The sequence below is a fragment of the Corythoichthys intestinalis genome, chromosome 4, assembly GCF_030265065.1.
Source record: "Corythoichthys intestinalis isolate RoL2023-P3 chromosome 4, ASM3026506v1, whole genome shotgun sequence".
Classification (NCBI taxonomy): domain Eukaryota; kingdom Metazoa; phylum Chordata; class Actinopteri; order Syngnathiformes; family Syngnathidae; genus Corythoichthys; species Corythoichthys intestinalis.
In genome coordinates, this window is record NC_080398.1 from 45,766,817 (window position 1) to 45,786,287 (window position 19,471).

General features: G+C 41.1%; 1 protein-coding gene across 3 annotated transcripts in view; it reads right to left on the bottom strand.

Annotated features, from left to right (window-relative positions):
* Nucleotides 1–18,078, bottom strand: part of LOC130914202 (ataxin-1-like) — a 30,425-nt gene extending 12,347 nt beyond the window's left edge. Inside the window, exons 1-2 of one of the 3 annotated variants that reach the window (XM_057833187.1) lie at nucleotides 18,000–18,078; nucleotides 493–2,524 (exon numbers count right to left, since the gene is read on the bottom strand). In XM_057833187.1, the coding sequence (XP_057689170.1) occupies nucleotides 493–2,280 (1,788 nt within the window). In that variant the 5' untranslated portion in view covers nucleotides 2,281–2,524; nucleotides 18,000–18,078. Of the gene's footprint in view, nucleotides 1–492; nucleotides 2,525–4,418; nucleotides 5,685–6,272; nucleotides 6,625–17,999 lie in introns of those variants that run through there. The other 2 variants (XM_057833185.1, XM_057833186.1) reach the window with 2 other exon arrangements.
* Nucleotides 18,079–19,471: the final 1,393 nt, after the last annotated feature.

Here is a 19,471-nt window from a genome sequence, read left to right on the forward strand (position 1 = left end):
TGCCTGGAGGAATGGGCCAAAATACCAGCAACAGTGTTTGAAAAGCTTGTGAAGAGTTACAGAAAACATTTGGCCTCTGTTATTGCCAACAAAGGGTACATAACAAAGTATTGAGATGATCTTTTGGTATTGTCCAAATACTTATTTTCCACCATGATTTGCAAATAAATTCTTTAAAAATCAAACAATGTGATTTTCTGTTGTTTTTTTTTCCACATTCTGTCTCTCATGGTTGAGGTTTACCCATGTTGACAATTACAGGCCTCTCTAATATTTTCAAGTGGGAGAACTTGCACAATTAGTGGTTGACTAAATACTTATTTGCCCCACTGTATCCTCAGTGTTATTACTGTATGTCTTAAAAACAATATGCTTAACATGTTTACCGCCCATGTTCAACCATTTCAATTGTACAATTGTGAAGACTGACTATTCTTTACCTTAGCGTTCAACACAGATAACAAAACACCATTCAAAAAATGTTCATCTCACCTGAGCTTTAAGTTCCCCGACAGAAAACTGTATGACCACAGCATTAGGACTCTGTCCGGTATCAATTCGTTCAACAGTGCTGGAGTCGATCTTCAGCTCACTGCTGATCTCTGCACTCTGGATAAAGTCCTCAGTTTTGAGGTCCTCCACACGCTTCAGCTCTCCATCAGCAAGCTGGATTATTGAGCCTCGCATAAAGAAAGGAGGGAGTGCCACAGGGGAGGAGGGAGAGGAGATTGCAGAAGAAGCTTGAATGGAAGTAGGGACTGGAGCATTGACAGGAAATGTGACGGGAGCTGGGACTGGAGAAGGAGCTGCCACTACTGCAGGGACTGGGTTTGAAGGCAAGGCTGGGATTGCTGGGGGTGGGGCTACAGCAACGGGAACTTGATTTCCATCTGGACCTATTGACTCACATTTGGACAGGGCAGTGGCAAGATATGCATGAGGCATTGCGGTGGATATTTGAGGCGTCGTGGTCGTGGTCATGGAACAGACAGCACGGCTGGTCTCCATTTCTGTGCTGTTATTTGCACCGCTGACTGGGATGAGCAGGGATTGACCACCTGGAATGACCAAGTGCTGTGGCAGCGCAGCATGGTAGCTAACTGCATGCTGGTTGGCACTGGTGATATAGCCAATGATGGGTGCTTGAGTAGAAGAATAAAGACTGGCTGGGAGCTCTTCAGGGGGTAATGTTGTCTGAATTACTGTATGGGGTGTGACGGACTTCATGACGTCTGATGATGAGAGGGAGGAGAAGGAGGAAGATCTTGATATGGGTTTTCCCAAACAGATGCCTCCTTTCTCAGTCTGAACTAAGGAAATTTTATTTGAACTATGTTCCTGATCAGCACCATGGTTTGGTTGGGCCACAAGTACTAAAGAGGTCTGAAGTCCTGATGAGTTCTGACCATAGTCTGCTGGCACAAGGATGTGTCGTGCCTCATAGCTCTGAACTTGCTGATGGTTTGTTGGTTGTGTGGGAGCATTAATTTGTTTGACCACTTGTTCACCGTTCAGCACAGTCTTAGCATGCACCTCTGGTTTCTTAATGGTAGATCCATCTGCATACTGAACAACCAGCTGGGAGGGAGCGAGTGTGAGCGTTTGAGGGAGGACAGCGGTATGAGGATGAAGCTGTAGGTGGGCTCCAGGTGTCGACACTGCAGCACCACTGACTGTCAGAGGGGTTCTGCTATCAAGATGGATGTACTGGCTGGTGACTTGTGGAGAGTTTGGGAGGGAGACGGGAGCAAGCTCTGTGGGAGAGAGGCCGATTTGAAACTGCTGTTCCCCTTTGGTGCCAGGCGAAATCAGAGCAGTAGTGTAACCATCGAGGTGAGGGCGCTGTCCCATAGGGCTGGTATTGGCGGGAACGACATGAGAGGAGATATAGCTTGCATAGGGCCCGGAGCTTATGAACTGAACATTAGGTCCGAGCTGAGCAAACTGTATGGTTCCTGATGGCTGAGGAATGGCTGTGGGGTAAACTGTGGGCAGCGAAGCCAACGGCACTGCTGATAGGGTAGTAGCTGAGGTTGGAATAGTAGGAGAGGAAGAGGTGGTCGATGTTATGGGACATAGTGGGCTCTCTGAGTCTCTGGACCTGCATCGTTCACTGGCCACACTTGCCAACCAGGCAAGGTTTTCAGTATGGGGAGCAGGATTGTTATGAACAACAGGAGTAGTTGATGTAGCCACTGCGACTGGCCTCTGTTCCAGTGCAAGGATTTCTCGCTTTTTGGGTGGCAGGCATCCATTACTTCGCTCCTGATTTGATTTCATTGTGCAAGGCTGGTTTTGATGTCTCAGTTGGCACTTCTGTTGTCTTCAGAGTCTCAACTCGCTCTCAGTGTTAATGTCTTCTCTCTTTTCCAGGGTGTGATGTCTCTACTTGTGGTCACTGGCATACATTGCCAGGTCTCAATCCACACGCGGTGTAATTGCTACAGCTCATAAAATGAGCGCTATAAACTTCATGTGGAATCATCTCCAATGGATCCACTTCTTCCACAATGTTGGTGGGAATCTAATAACAGATATACAAAAAATGGGTGAGTATATACTGTTTAGTCACATTTAGGCACAGAAATGGTCAATGTGCCTTAAACAATGTTCTATTTTCAATTAGTCGTGCAATGCCAGTTTAGTAAATACAGCTTATCTTCACTAATCATGCAAAGGAAAAGAAAAACGATTTGAATTTCTGCAACATATCTTTCAAAGCTTCAAAAATTATATAACTAAATAAACATTATGTGGAGATTTTATAGTTGCATTTTGTGCTGTATTTGCCTTTCGCAACAGTTTCTGTCTTCTATCAGGTGCACACCCATCGCGATTCTATAGGAACATGCTAGTTATGCAACATTTGTATATTTGATTTTCTTTTTCTCTTTGAAGTTGTATGTATGTGGCAGCTAATACAATTGTGTTTTTCTTGAGTGGCTCTTCCAGTGGACTGCCAGTTAAAAAGCAGACATCAGAGTGACCCACTTCTAAAGCGTGCCTGCTGCCATAGCTGTAATTGTGATATGCTTATTTTCACCACTAGATGGTATAAATACTAAAACAGTACTGAAATTATTATTTACACTATAAAATGGCATTATTGTTATGGTGCATGTTATTCTTTGCATAAATCTTAAAAGTAGTATCCAAGCATCCATTCGCAAACTAGCACTGGAAAAAAATCTGTTTCCAACAGGATTTTTCCATGAGAGAAGGCAGTGCAATGATATCTCACATAAATATATTTTTATATATCGCATTTTAATGGCAGATTGAGATTTCCTTGGCAACTGTCTGTCAGTGAATGTTATGTAGACTGTGTGGTGCTTTGCCTGCAGCTGTGTGAAAGCATTACAACATAGTCTAAGAATGGGTCAAAGTTAAAAGATAAAAATGCAAAGTAACAACCTCAGAACTGGTTCTTTTATATTTTCCAACTCGATGAGCTAGTTAAACTAAACACTGGGTCAGCGCGTGCATTCCAGAGGTGAAATAACAAATATCTGGAGTTTAATTGAGGTACATTTTGGAAAATGTGAAGTTTTGTTACAAAGTTACATCATTGAGAGTCCTACTTCAGACATACAAAGTTACCTAAAATACTGTATCTAGCAATGTCAACAAGGCCAGTCAGCACATAGTCAATATTTAACTGCAGGGATAAATCGACACATTCTATATTTGCATAGTGTAGATCTGTGCACGCACAGAAAACACAAGATCTTGTTACATTTGTTTACTATGAATCGTCAAACGCTACAACACAATATAACAAATTTGCCTTTCTGGCTCTTTCTATTGTATTTGTGTTTTGTACATTGGAACTGCTACAGCTGTCAATCTGTGCAGAGAAATTGGTCGATTTCCAATTTGCGGGCTTTGCAACGGTTTTCAGTTAGAAATATAGGAAATTGAATGCTCATGGCATCACCACTTTATCATAAAAGTTTGAAAAGAGCTTAACCTCCATACAGCATAAAAGCAACCGAAAGTCTAAGTTTGATAACCTGAATAAATGTGATGCTCTGAATGTGTGTCAGTTTGCTTCCACTGCATATTCTTTGTCTCTCACCAATCCCTGTCGAGGCTGGTCCTTGTATTTGAATCACTCATAAAAAGCCAACGAAAACGCAAAAATGAACTGAGTTGCCAGAAGGTACACTGAGGTCGTACATGATGTCATACATGACAGCAGTTCAAATTTCAGAGGCATATTATCTCAAATTCCTATTCACTTGTTCCACTGTGCTTTCCTAGATATTGTTTTTGTAATGTTTTTTGTTTTTGTTTTTTTTAATCTATGGGTCAATGAGCAAGACAGTTAAATTGATCACTAGCTAGCAGCACTGCAGATATTGAGTGTATGACACAAACACACTCGCATGCTATACGTGCACTCTTACATACCATACCATTCAAAGGAGCTGCTCTTTCTTCTTATTGTATAGGAGGTTCAACACACTAGGCAGACACAAGTGTCCTACATAAAATATATGAAGTAATCCAAAGTGGACCATGGTCGGCTATTGTTTGAATGAGTATTACCAAGATAGGACAAGGCTACAGTTTGCCAAAGAACCAGTTAGGAAAAAAACTGAGCAATATATGTGACCATAAAGCCTCATAGATCCAGCAAATGAGACAAAGAGCGTAGAGAAAAAGTGAGGGGGAGGCGAGGAAGCGCGGCATTGTAGGATGACAGATAGAGTAATATGAATTGTAGAAAAGCAGGGAGAGGATTCGGAATGGGGAAGAGGGAGTGAGAATAGGGTAAGAAAGACAGTGCCGCTCCTCCTGACCCATATTGAACAGCGCCTACAGCATCAGCCCCCTGCCTTGTGCTGTCACTGTACATATAAACACACAATCACAGTACACACCATGCAGCATCACTCTATGGCAACAACCCCACCTCATAAACACCTGTAATTACATCATCATTTTAGCACAATACAGCAAGCATGCAAGGAAACACTAAAAAATGCTAAAATGCGACCTGACTTGACATTAAATAGAACTGATAGGAAGGTGTTTTCCACTGGATTATTAACACAGTGCTCACTGTGCACATGGTCACACAGACATCTTTTGATCTTCCAAGTTCCAACCTATTATTAGATTAGTAACTCTAGAAAACATACGCCCCTGTGCAATGCTATGGGGAACAAAGCTTTTAAGGCATGAATGTCACAGCGAGTCAAGACGGCGGGAATGCTCTGGATGGCACCCCGGACTGTCCCTTCTCCGAAGACAAGTGTGATAAAGGGATGACATCAGTTAGAGAGGGGCGGAGGCACAAATGAGGCATTCTCATATGCTGAGATGGAGTGATAGCCCCTGACAAAAACCTGCACAACCACACAGAGTACGTGTAGCCGTTGGTGACTCCAGGTGAAAGGCAGATACATGTCCTCTCTTACGCAGCAGTACACCCTCCAACCCCCGCCTGCGCTTGCATTGATCCTCCGTTTCATAGCAATAACATCTCTCTGCAGCAGGAGGAGACAAGGAAGCAGTGATATTGTATCCAGAGTGACCCGACTTAGTCATAATGCCTCCCACAGAAAAGCAAAATATAATGACCCTGGAGTGACATTTGTGTAGTCAGTAATGCTGATATCCATATCTCACCTGCTAGACTAGACATTTACAGCCCTGTGCAGCAGAGTCTATATTTAGAAAACAAAAACATCATCATTATCAATCTGAGCATGCATGTAACAGCGGGGGGAATTACCGAGAGAGGCATGCATGTGGGATTCTCTGCATATAAATAGAACCTTGCCATAATCCCAGCACGATGCACAAAGCAGATCGATACAATGCAGTGTTTTTTTCCCCCCTTAATATCCAAAAGAGCCATTTTACTGCCCTCCCTCCCTTTTTTTCCTGTGTAAAACTAACGTCTGTGTGTGTGTGTGTCTCTTTAAGAGGCGGACCAGGCCGTGTGCTTGGCTACAGCCAAAGAACAGACACTAGGCTCAGGCTGCATGTCTCCACAATGACTCCGGAGTTCTGCATCAGTGCCGGACACACACACAACACAGACTCGGGCACCCCAACATGCAGGGCCCCTCCCAGAGCAAGCGCCGAACATCTGGGGGTTGAACATTTCTTGCCTCCCTGTTTTTCTTTTGTGGCATGATTGTGTATAGTAGCAGGACAGAAAATACTACTATGCCACAAATCTAAACGCTAAGAGACAAGCCTCCTCCTCCTCCTCCCACCCCCTTCTTCTGCTGGTTAGAGTACTAAGAATAGCTCACCAGTACTTCCACAGCCACCGCTTGCAGAACATGTCCAATGATTCCTCCTGTGCCTCAACGGAGTCTATCCTGGAGACGTGCTTCCTCGAAGCGTCCTCTTCCCGGTTCGCTCCTTTGTGCAGTAGTCGCTCAAGCCTGTCTTATGAGAACACGATTTAGGAGTTGCCCCTCCGTTGCCCTTGCAATCGGCCTGATGGCAGAGGAGGTTCCCCCCCTCCGCCGGCCCCCCCTTTCCTGTGCAAAAGCCCACACCAGGTCTTGCGTGCGAGGCTTCTCCAACGTGTGTTATGCAAGGCCACCAGACCGCCAGCTCCCTCTCCCTCTCTGCCGGGCTGCCTTTCTCCCCCTTCTCTCTGTGACTCTCCCTCCTCTTTCTCCCTGCCTCCCTCCCTCAGTACTCCAATTGACACAGCTCCTCCCCCTCGCCAGCCCCATCAGCCATCAGGTATTCATTCAAAAAAAAAAAAAAAAACACACTACTTGGCTTCGCGCCCAGACTACGCTCACACAGGGAGGGAGGGTGGCAGTGTGCAACAGACAGAGAGAGGAAGGAGGAGGCAAACTTGAAGAGTCAGAGAGGTTTTGCACAGACATACATGGATGTGCAGGAAGATAAAGAGCTATTCACATGGGCATATTCATGGAAAGACACTGGCACATATGCATGCGCGCAAAATTGACGGAGGATTAAATTGTAGAGTGTGTTAGCAAAGCCCCTTTAATGCTTTGCCCTTGTTCATTTTCATATGCATTTCTCCTCTCAAGGCAAATCTATCTTAATCTGCCCTGCAATGATTTAGCCTCTCTTCAACTGGAAAATGACTCAGAGTAACCAAGAACTAGTCCACCCCTTTCTTTGCCCCCAGAGATATTTCCTCTCCATTCACGCAAGAACACGCAGCACAACAAACTGCACAAACAAACACCCACACCCAGCCACTTGGCCCTCTTCGGCCCACTTTCCCCTGCTGGGCATAGGGCAGAGAGAGAGAGCCAGGCACCAGACAGGCACTCTAGTGCCAGGACAGAGTGCTATCTGCTCTTCTGCAGGCGCCACATGCACGGTGGCCCCTCCAAACTGAACGCACGCTGGGGGGCGAGGAGGAAGGGGAATTTAACAGAATCATACACTTACAAACAGACTAAGTAGCAAAACACACGGGAGGTGACATCGCTCGCGTTCAATACATTTTCGATGGAATCAGCAACAGATTTATTGATCGGCAAATCACCTGCGAGGACACTGGCCAAACCGGAAATTGACATCCACACGCCACACTTTGTCAACATTACAGACAAGTTTCCTGAGCGAAATATGGGCGGCGTCATCTTGGAAAATGTCTGCTCCGAACTTCCGGTTTAGAAAGAACATGATTTGCGGTTCAAGTAAGCAGTATGTTGACATACAGTGCCTTGCAAAAGTATTCGGCCCCCTTGAATCTTGCAACCTTTCGCCACATTTCAGGCTTCAAACATAAAGATATAAAATTTTAATTTTTTGTCAAGAATCAACAACAAGTGGGACACAATCGTGAAGTGGAATAAAATTTATTGGATAATTTAAACTTTTTTAACAAATAAAAAACTGAAAAGTGGAGCGTGCAATATTATTCGGCCCCTTTACTTTCAGTGCAGCAAACTCACTCCAGAAGTTCAGTGAGGATCTCTGAATGTCCTAAATGTCCTAAATGACCGATGATGATAAATAGAATCCACCTGTGTGTAATCAAGTCTCCGTATAAATGCACCTGCTCTGCAATAGTCTCAGGGTTCTGTTTAAAGTGCAGAGAGCATTATGAAAACCAAGGAACACACCCGGCAGGTCCGAGATACTGTTGTGGAGAAATTTAAAGCCGGATTTGGATACAAAAAGATTTCCCAAGCTTTAAACATCTCAAGGAGCACTGTGCAAGCCATCATATTGAAATGGAAGGAGCATCAGACCACTGCAAATCTACCAAGACCCGGCCGTCCTTCCAAACTTTCTTCTCAAACAAGGAGAAAAACTGATCAGAGATGCAGCCAAGAGGCCCATGATCACTCAGGATGAACTGCAGAGATCTACAGCTCAGGTGGGAGAGTCTGTCCATAGGACAACAATCAGTCGTACACTGCACAAATCTGGCCTTTATGGAAGAGTGGCAAGAAGAAAGCCATTTCTCAAAGATATCCATAAAAAGTCTGGTTTAAAGTTTGCCACAAGCCACCTGGGAGACACACCAAACATGTGGAAGAAGGTGCTCTGGTCAGATGAAACCAAAATTGAACTTTTTGGCCACAATGCAAAACGATATGTTTGGCGTAAAAGCAACACAGCTCATCACCCTGAACACACCATCCCCACTGTCAAACATGGTGGTGGCAGCATCATGGTTTGGGCCTGCTTTTCTTCAGCAGGGACAGGGAAGATGGTTAAAATTGACGGGAAGATGGATGCAGCCAAATACAGGAACATTCTGGAAGAAAACCTGTTGGTACCTGCACAAGACCTGAGACTGGGACGGAGATTTATCTTCCAACAGGACAATGATCCAAAACATAAAGCCAAATCTACAATGGAATGGTTAAAAAATAAACGTATCCAGGTGTTAGAATGGCCAAGTCAAAGTCCAGACCTGAATCCAATCGAGAATCTGTGGAAAGAGCTGAAGACTGCTGTTCACAAACACTCTCCATCCAACCTCACTGAGCTCGAGCTGTTTTGCAAGGAAGAATGGGCAAGAATGTCAGTCTCTCGATGTGCAAAACTGATAGAAACATACCCCAAGCGACTTGCAGCTGTAATTGGAGCAAAAGGTGGCGCTACAAAGTATTAACGCAAGGGGGCCGAATAATATTGCACGCCCCACTTTTCAGTTTTTTATTTGTTAAAAAAGTTTAAATTATCCAATAAATTTTATTCCACTTCACGATTGTGTCCCACTTGTTGTTGATTCTTGACAAAAAATTAAAATTTTATATCTTTATGTTTGAAGCCTGAAATGTGGCGAAAGGTTGCAAGGTTCAAGGGGGCCGAATACTTTTGCAAGGCACTGTAGTTAAAACTGCGAAATCAAGCCAGAGTACCCTACGGAATCTCCAAAAATGGATTCAGTGCGACGTACATGAGATTGTATGATTGTTCTTCTCACTTTGTTGATCATTCGTGGACAAAATTATATCAACCTGTCAGGCTGTGTTTACGTAAGGTATTGATTGATACGCCGGCAACATGAGTGACCAAAATGAGGTGAAATTACAAATTACAGTGGGGGCAAACAAGTATTTAGTCAAATTTTTAGTAAAATAGTGTTTCAAAAGTTATATAAAGTACAAGTAAAAAACTATTCGTTGAAAAGAATACTCAAGTAACGAGTAACATTGTAACTGCTTGCAATGTCAGATATTTTTTTTTTTTTTTAATAATGGTATTTCTTTTCTCAAGAAAACTTCACATACAGTGGGGCAAATAAGTATTTAGTCAACCACTAATTGTGCAAGTTCTCCCACTTGAAAATATTAGAGAGGCCTGTAATTGTCAACATGGGTAAACCTCAACCATGAGAGACAGAATGTGGAATAAAAATCCAGAAAATCACATTGATTTTTTTTTGTTTTTAATTATTTGCGAATCATGGTGGAAAATAAGTATTTGGTCTATACCAAAAGTTCATCTCAATACTTTGTTACGTACCCTTTGTTGGCAATAACGGAGGCCAAACGTTTTCTGTAACTCTTCACAAGCTTTTCACACACTATTGCTGGTATTTTGGCCCATTCCTCCATGCAGATCTCCTCGAGAGCATTGATGTTTTGGGGCTGTCGTTAGGCAACACGGACTTTCAACTCCTTCTACAGATTTTCTATGGGGTTGAGATCTGGAGACTGGCTAGGCCACTCCAGGACCTTGAAATGCTTCTTACGAAGCCACTCCTTTGTTGCCCTGGCAATGTGTTTGGGATCATTGTCATGCTGAAAGACCGAGCCACGTCTCATCTTCAATGCCATTGCTGATGGAAGGAGATTTTCATTCAAAATCTCTCTCTTTTCTCTCTTATCATTTTGACGCCACGGGGTGAGATCTTGCATGGAGCCCCAGATCGAGGGAGATTATCAGTGGTCTTGTATGTCTTCCATTTTTTAATAATTGCTCCCACAGTTGATTTCTTTACATCAAGCGTTTTACCTATTGCAGATTCAGTCTTCCCAGCCTGGTGCAGGTCTACAATTTTGTCTCTGGTGTCTTTCGACAGCTCTTTGGTCTTGGCCATAGTGGAGTTTGGAGTGTGACTGACTGAAGTTGTGGACAGGTGTCTTTTATACCGATAATGAGTTAAAACAGGTGCCATTAATACAGGTAACAAGTGGAGCCTCGTTAGACCTCGTGAGAAGAAGTTAGACCTCTTTGACAGCCAGAAATCTTGCTTGTTTGTAGGTGACCAAATACTTATTTTTCACTCTAGTTTGGAAATAAATTCTTTAAAAATCAAACAATGTGATTTTCTGTTTTTTTCCACATTCTGTTTCTCATGGTTGAGGTTTACCCATGTTGACAATTACAGGCCTCTCTAATCTTTTCAAGTATGAGAACTTGCACAATTGGTGGTTGACTAAATATTTATTTGCCCCACTGTACCTTCCATAACACAGCAGCAACATGGCTACAAAAACACCCGGTCTTCCCGGTGCCCGAGCTTGGTTCAACATCTGCCTTCATGAACATGATATCTTCTGTCGTGATGATGGCAGATTGATGCGGTATTTCCAAATTCCTTTTTTTAAGGGATTTTGATGAGTAATGTTACTCCAGCTACACTGTTATTTTGAATGGAGAAATTCTAAAATGGAAGTTGCGAGCAGACATGCGGAAGTAAAGCGGAAGTACCTCGAAAACTTGTCTCTAAGCTCAAGCTATTATGCCGTTGACGGCGATGGACGTCCTATCCAGGCAGCGCGATCATTGGAAGCTATTCTAATGAATATATTAATGTGCAAGAACAAAAACAATTCAAAAATGAGTTCAAATATAACTTTTGTTCTCACTAATGTCATGAAGTCAAAAAGTGTCATTGCATGTAATTGACTTTTCGATATATGATTTTAAAATGAAAAATTTTCCGGTAAAATATTGTCTGTAAAAGTTGTAAAGCAATAAAATAACAAAAATAAATGAAATAAACAAAAAAAATTAATAACGTGTCAAAATTATTTTTCGAACAGATCATGTCACAATTGTAATGATACGAGTAAATCGTATCAGCATGTTCAATTAGTAATGTCTGTTCTTCACTGCACACGGAAGTCAAGAGATACGCAGCAAGCTCAAAACAGCTGATCAAAAGCCTGCCAGTGAACAGTAAATGTTGATGCCTCTCTTCTGTTCTGTAACTAAACATCTGTCAGTAAAAAACATCAGCGCTTTCAGTAAGTTATCTTATTCAAGAACCCACAAATACAAAGTAACACAACTAGCACCTTAGACGGTCATTTGCTTTGCTAAGTCAAAACCACCTGAGCAACGAAGAGGCAAGATGGATATACGTATTTTTTTTTCAAACCTAAGCTTTCAAAAGTGGCAACAACTACTGAGCAAGAACCAAGGATTGAAAATGTGTGTTGAGGTGGTTGCAGCTCAACGTTGCATTCGTAGGAAGAATTGATGGAGAATAAGTTGTCTTTTAGCCAAAACTTGGCGTGTTTAATTTCCATCGACATGCGGATACATCCTCTCTCATTGCTGTTTTCACAGGCAATCCCACAAATCAAAGTAATCAAAGTCAAACACAAAGAAGTAATAAAAGTAGCACTTTAGACAATTAAGTCTCATCCTGCCATCTTGTGGCGAAAAGATAATATGTCAATAATAACAAGCAATAGGAACATTATTTCAACATCAACTGAGGAGACATTTATGAATACAAAACATTTCCTCCACCATTTCTCTCAACACCCCCACTTGTTCTCATGTTGATGCCTTTTTAACAACCAAATGAAATTTTACATTTCAAATTCCAAAAATAACACTGTCAAACTTCTTCAATTTTAACTTTGTTACAGGTTTTGTCATGGTATCAGCTATCATGTCATCCGTTTGACAATACGTCAATGTTACTCTTCCCTGATTCACAGTAGATCTAATAAAATGATATTTTATGTCTATGTGCTTGCATCTCTGTCTGTTAACAGGATTTTTGGCAAGAGCAATTGTCCCCTGGTTGTCTTCGTGTACAGTTGTTGGAGTGTACTGATAATGATCAATGCTACCTAGTAGTTGCTCTAAATATAGGCAGTCTTGTATGGTTGAAGCCAGTGCCATATATTCAGCTTCACAGGTAGATAGTGCGACTGTAGCTTGTTTCTTTGTTTTCCAAGAAATTGGAGAACTCTTCTTGCTCAAGAAAACACAGTATCCTGAAGTACTGCGCCTGTCGCTAGTATCAGCTGCCCAGTCAGCATCACTATATGCCTGAATACCAAATTTTGCATTGTCGTCTCTTTTGAAACTAAGGCCCTTTTCGGAAGTACCTTTATCTCTCCCATCTTCATCCTTTTGTGAGTGTGTAAACCCATTTACCCCCCCCCCCCCCCCCCACACTGTTTTCTTGCCTTTTGGCAGTGTTTTCAAGGTAAATGTTTTATTTTCGTTTAGTGACTGAATTTCTTCATCCATGGCTTTTGACCAATCTTTTGAATTATTTGAACTCATGACCTCCTGGTATGTTTGAGGTATACCAACTACCATCCTGTAGCAGTAGTCTACAGTGGTATGAACTCCATCACTATCTCTGACATCTGTTATGAAGTCTTCTAAATGACTCGGTTTTCTCCTCGCTCATGAGGGATATCTTCTACTCTCAAGTTCACATTGTGTCACTTCCTTTGGACTCTCACTATGTGCAGTTGGTTCTACAGGATCTTCAGTTCTGTTTTTGACCTCTACACTTGCTCGATCAGCCCTTCGCAAACCCATCATGTTGCATTCTTCATCTTGATCCATGTCACATGTCTGTGTCTGGTTTTCTATTACCTCCTTGTTCACAAACTTTATCAGCCTATGTTTTTGTACTTGGTTTGTGTCTGGATAGTAGACTAGATATGCTGGACTATTTTTGTCATAGCCAACAAACTGTCCTTGGCCACACTTAGAATCAAATTTTCCCTTGTCTTGTATGTATGCATAACATACAGACCCAAATTTTTGCATTTTGGAAATATTCGGTTTCTTGTTTGTCAACATCTGGTAAGTAGTTTTCCCTGTAAGTCTATTATAACATCTGTTGCGTACCATTGCTGCGGTTTGTACAGCATAGTGCCATAGGTATTGTGGTAGCCAACTTTCGACTAGCATGCACCTACACATTTCAAATAGTGTACGCCATCCTCTTTCAGCTGTCCCGTTCTGGTGTGGGGAATACGGCGCTGATGTTTCGTGTCCTATATCACTTTTTCTCAACAATGTTTGGAACTCATTGCAAGTATATTCAGTCCCGTTATCAGATCGGATGCACCTTAGAAGCAAGAATTTTTTCTGTTGCTAGAACAGTGTCACTTTTCTTTTTCAGGAAATATGTGAAAATTGCACCAGAGTAATCATCTGTGAATAACTGCACATATTTTTAACCATCAATCGATTCTGGAGTTATAGGACCTGCAAGAGCTGAGTGTACCAATTTTAAGGGTGTATCTGCTCGAGTATCTGGGTCTCTATTTCGAGTCTGGATAAATTTTCCTTGTATGCATATCTCACACGTTTGTTCAGGTCTTGTTTCTTTTCCCTTAATCTGCATTCCATCAACTACTTTCTGTAATTTGATCACATCCTCATAATTACAGTGGCCTAATATTTGGTGCCAGGTGTGAATATCATAACATGCGTTGCACTTGTCAGACTCACCAATTGTATGCAAAAAGTACAGCTTGCCATACACATGAATATTGAATTTCGTACCGTCTTTGGTTATCAGTGCGTCTTCACCTTCTTTGAAAAGTACCGTGGCTCAACTCGATGATGTTGCTTTCACCGCAAAAATGTCTTGTGGGTACGATGGTATGAAGAGTGCGTTTCTGAGTGTTGCCTTGCGCTGCTGTCCTCTGTTGTCAATCAGGTAGCACTCTGCATCTCCTCTTTTTAGTGCGACTCCACTGCACTGAGTACCATCTGCCAACTCGACGGTGTGGTTCTCTGGTTTGAATGTCTCCTGGAAGCTTTTGAACTTGGTCACGTCAGTGATGATATGAGATGTCGCTCCCGTGTCCACCATCAGGCCTCGTTCCCGGATGCTGTGTGTATCCTGCCACCTGGTGTCGGGCTGTTCATCTCTCACCTTGAACGCGAAGTCAGGATCTCCATCTTCAGCAATTTTTCTCGCTCCGTCCGGTTTGTCCTTGCGTCTGCAAGTGGCGTCTTTGTGCGTGTCAGTTTTGCAACGACTACGCCATGTCTTTTGTCGACATGATTTTGCACGGTGGCCTTTGATCCCACACTTGAAGCACACCAACTCTGTGTCATCTTTGATCCGGTCACGAGCGTTTGCTTTTGTGGTTTGCTTTGAAGCTCTTGCTTGAGTCTTCATCACTCTTTCGCATGATTCTGCTGCATTTAATTTTTCCGTTTCTTCAAAACTTCGGAGTTTGGTTTTGAATTCTGCAAATGTCATGTTCTCATCGGTACAGTATGCGCCACATGAATTGTAAATGGCTTGTAACTTTCTGGCAGTCCCTTCAAGACCATTGCGATAAGTAGACCATCTCCCATTTTTTCACCTGCATTTCGCAATGCTGTGATGGCGGTCTTAGCTCTTATTATGTAGTCCACTATGCTTTCTTCGGTTCCCTTTTGAAGAGATGTTAGCATGGTGTACAAATTTATAATCCTGGGTTTTCCCTTCCCAGCATAATATTCTCTTAATATTTTCAGAGCTTTTCTTCCGTCATTTGGCGCATCTCTCATTATTAACGAAAGGCTTTTATCATCAAGAAGTTGTAGCATTTCAGCATACGCGTCCGCATTTTTCATTTCATCATTTTCTCTCTCAGCTTCAGTGGTTGGTCCTACCAGCACTGTCTTCTTTAGCCCGATTAGATGAAAATGTCCCAACATTTTAGTTTCCCAAAGTTCAAAACTAGCTTCATCTTCGTCAAATGCCAGTCGAGGTAACCTACTTGTTCCTCGTGGATCCATGTTGCTTGTTAGCTTTTTTCCGCTAATCAGCAGTCCGTGAGCACGCTGTCCTTCGCGACCTTCTACACGGTGGAAACTGACTTTACCTTCGAATGACTCCTGGGCCCATAACCTGTTGAGGTGGTTGCAGCTCAACGTTGCATTCGTAAGAAGAATTGACAGAGAATAAGTTGTCTTTTAGCCAAAACTTGGCGTGTTTAATTTCCATCGACATGCGGATACATCCTCTCTCATTGCTGTCTTCACAGGCAATCCCACAAATCAAAGTAATCAAAGTCAAACACAAAGAAGTAATAAAAGTAGCACTTTAGACAATTAAGTCTCATCCTGCCATCTTGTGGCGAAAAGATAATATGTCAATAATAACAAGCAATAGGAACAACTGAGGAGACATTCATGAATACAAAACATTTCCTCCACCATTTCTCTCAACACCCCCACTTGTTCTCATGTTGATGCCTTTTTAACAACCAAATGAAATTTTACATTTCAAATTCCAAAAATAACACTGTCAAACTTCAATTTTAACTTTGTTACAGGTTTTGTCATGATATCAGCTATCATGTCATCCGTTTGACAATACGTCAATGTTACTCTTCCCTGATTCACAGTAGATCTAATAAAATGATATTTTATGTCTATGTGCTTGCATCTCTGTCTGTTAACAGGATTTTTGGCAAGAGCAATTGTCCCCTGGTTGTCTTCGTGTACAGTTGTTGGAGTGTACTGATAATGATCAATGCTACCTAGTAGTTGCTCTAAATATAGGCATTCTTGTATGGTTAAAGCCAGTGCCATATATTCAGCTTCACTGGTAGATAGTGCGACTGTAGGTTGTTTCTTTGTTTTCCAAGAAATTGGAGAACTCTTCTTGCTCAAGAAAACACAGTATCCTGAAGTACTGCGCCTGTCGCTAGTATCAGCTGCCCAGTCAGCATCACGTGTTTAATTTCCATCGACATGCGGATACATCCTCTCTCATTGCTGTCTTCACAGGCAATCCCACAAATCAAAGTAATCAAAGTCAAACACAAAGAAGTAATAAAAGTAGCACTTTAGACAATTAAGTCCCATCCTGCAATCTTGTGGCGAAAAGATAATATGTCAATAATAACAAGCAATAGGAACATTATTTCAACATCAACTGAGGACACATTTATGAATACAAAACATTTCCTCCACCATTTCTCTCAACAATGTGGACCATGAAAAGCCAGAGAGCACCACCAAAATGGTGAGCGGAGTTTCTATTTGCTCCACTAACGACGCTAATTGTACAATAGAGCCATCACCGGTGTTCTGCCAAATTTTGCACCCTTATAATATTTTGCGGCCAAAGCTGTTGTGGTGGTGAATAAGCCCTCTTATACATTCAGTTGGACTATCAATGTTACCCACAGGTGCTAAATAAACATGTAAGATTGTAAACATACATGTTCAACACGAATATGGCGTAAATTAATCCTTAACAAGACGGCGAAGACGTAAACAGTGAGAAAGCGGTGTGCAGTTGTTGTGTACAGCTAACATGGCAGGATGTGTGATGTTCGTCCATGATGAAACGTAATTAAATATTCCTTTCTTAAAGAAAGTTTGTAGTGTTTACTTTGTAACTTCTGTTTTTTCAGCTATTTTTAACACAAAGTTGCAATTTCTGATGGGGTACAAATTTGACATAACACCTATCTGCGTACCATAGTCAATGGATGACGATCTTGGCAAAAAAAGTATAGCTGTCCTTAGCAGCCTGATTTAGAATTCCCCTAAAAAATAATGGGGGAAAAATGCTTATTTTCAATTTATTATTATAAATATTGTTGTAAGTTAATTTTATTGCTGACACTTGGTTTCGAGGTCATCAACATGTTGTGCCCCCCCCTGCCCCAAAAGTCAAACTCCGCCTATGCTCCTCAACTCCATCAACACACACGCCTTCCCAAAAGGAAGCACCGTCTGAAGACTCTGAAGTGAGCTCAAAGTGTTTAATGACATGTACGGTGAGTGACACTTGAATTTTACTGCTATAAATGTGAGTCAGGTTATGTAACATTTCTTGTTTTCTCATGGCTCATTTTTATGTCATTTTAATATTGAAGAAAAACACGGAAGGTGATGTTCTTCACTGTAAATTGGTGAACCAGCCAGGCGACCTAAAACAAGCTTTCATGTGGCAATTCCAGCAATGAATACCATGCATACAGTCATGGTTGAGTACTGTAAATGTAGATTGCATTGTCAAGCATGCCACTTTGATGTTGGATTTTTTTTTTTCAGTATCATGTGCATGTCTGATTTTCTTCAAGACAATTCAAGCTCACATTCCTTACAGCTTACATTCCTGCATTATTTAACACTCACATACTGTATTTCTATACTCATGCACCGGAATACTGTAGGCTACAGCAGCACACTGCATAAAACCTCTAGTGGCTTCCATCTTTTTCTGAATATATATTTTTAGATTGTTATCTTCTTGCTCAAATTTCCAAATTCGATTTGGCTATAGCTATCAACAGAAAAAATATATTCAAAATCTTGAGTTAAGAGGAAGCGTATAAGTGGGTTACCTTGAAAAAATGTAGGTGTCCAAAGTAAACAAAATCCAGTTATCATCTCTGGCCTTTGGCTGTTGTTTCCTCACCACACCGTTGCTGTGAGATCCTCTTATAAGTGTAGTAGTAGACATGTCCAGACATGTTGCAATAGCCAACAAACAAGCAATAGCAAACATGATGCAAACAGCTAGAAGCAACTTTAAAGCTGCTCAATGAGAAATATGAGCTCAAAATGAATAATTATTAGGTCAGCAAACAGGTAGTTTAGTATTAACAGCAACTCAGGCTACAATTACGCACTCACTTTGCATTTGCATTACAGCATAGCATAGAGGTACAGTGGTATGAAAAAGTATCTGAACCTTTTGGAATTTCTCACATTTCTGCATAAAATCACCATCAAATGTGATCTGATCTTTGTCTAAATTACACAGATGTAAAACCAGTGTCTGCTTTAACTAAAACCACCGAAACATAAATAGGTTTTCATTAGGGCTGTCAAACGATTAAAATTTTTAATCGAGTTAATTACAGCTTAAAAATTAATTAATTGTAATTAATCGCAATTAATCACAATTCAAACCATCTATAAAATATGCCATATTTTTCTGTAAATTATATATATATTCTGTAAAATAAATTGTTGGAATGGAGAGATAAGACACAAGATGGATATATACATTCAACATACGGTACATAAGGACTGTATTTGTTTATTATAACAATAAATCAACAAGATGGTATTAACATTATTAACATTCTGTTAAAGTGATCCATGGATAGAAAGACTTGTAGTTCTTAAAAGACAAATGTTAGTACAAGTTATAGAAATGTTATATTAAAACCCCTCTTAATGTTTTCGTGTTAATAAAATTTGTAAAATTTTCAATTAAAAAATAAACTAGCAGCCCGCCATTGTTGTCAATAATTACTTACACAATGCTCATGGGTGCTGAAGTCTATAAAATCAGTTGCACCCAAGCGCCAGCAGAGGGCGGCAAAATTCCATAAAACACAATTAACAAGTGGGCATTTCCCTCTACTGTCATTTAAATCTGTCTGAGTGGGACATGTGCGTTAATTGCGTCAAATATTTTAACGTGATTAATTTAAAAAATTAATTACCGCCCATTAACGCGATAATTTTGACAGCCCTAGTTTTCATATTTCATTATGGATAGCATTAGGGCTGCAGCTATCGATTATTTTAGTAGTCAATTAATTGATTAACTATTTAGTTCGAATAATCGAGTAATCTGATAAGGACCATAGAAAATTTAAATACTTGAGCTGAGCCTCAAACGGTATAAAAAAAATTTTAAATAAAAAAAAAAAAAAAAAAAAGATCTATGTCCAACAAAAGAACAGTTTGTTGTATTTGTTGTAGTATTTAAGCTAGAGGACTTCTGCTAACTTTTTTACAATGCTTTTAATGTATGGTTGAGACAAATATTCCCACAAAAAATGGCTAATTATATCAATAA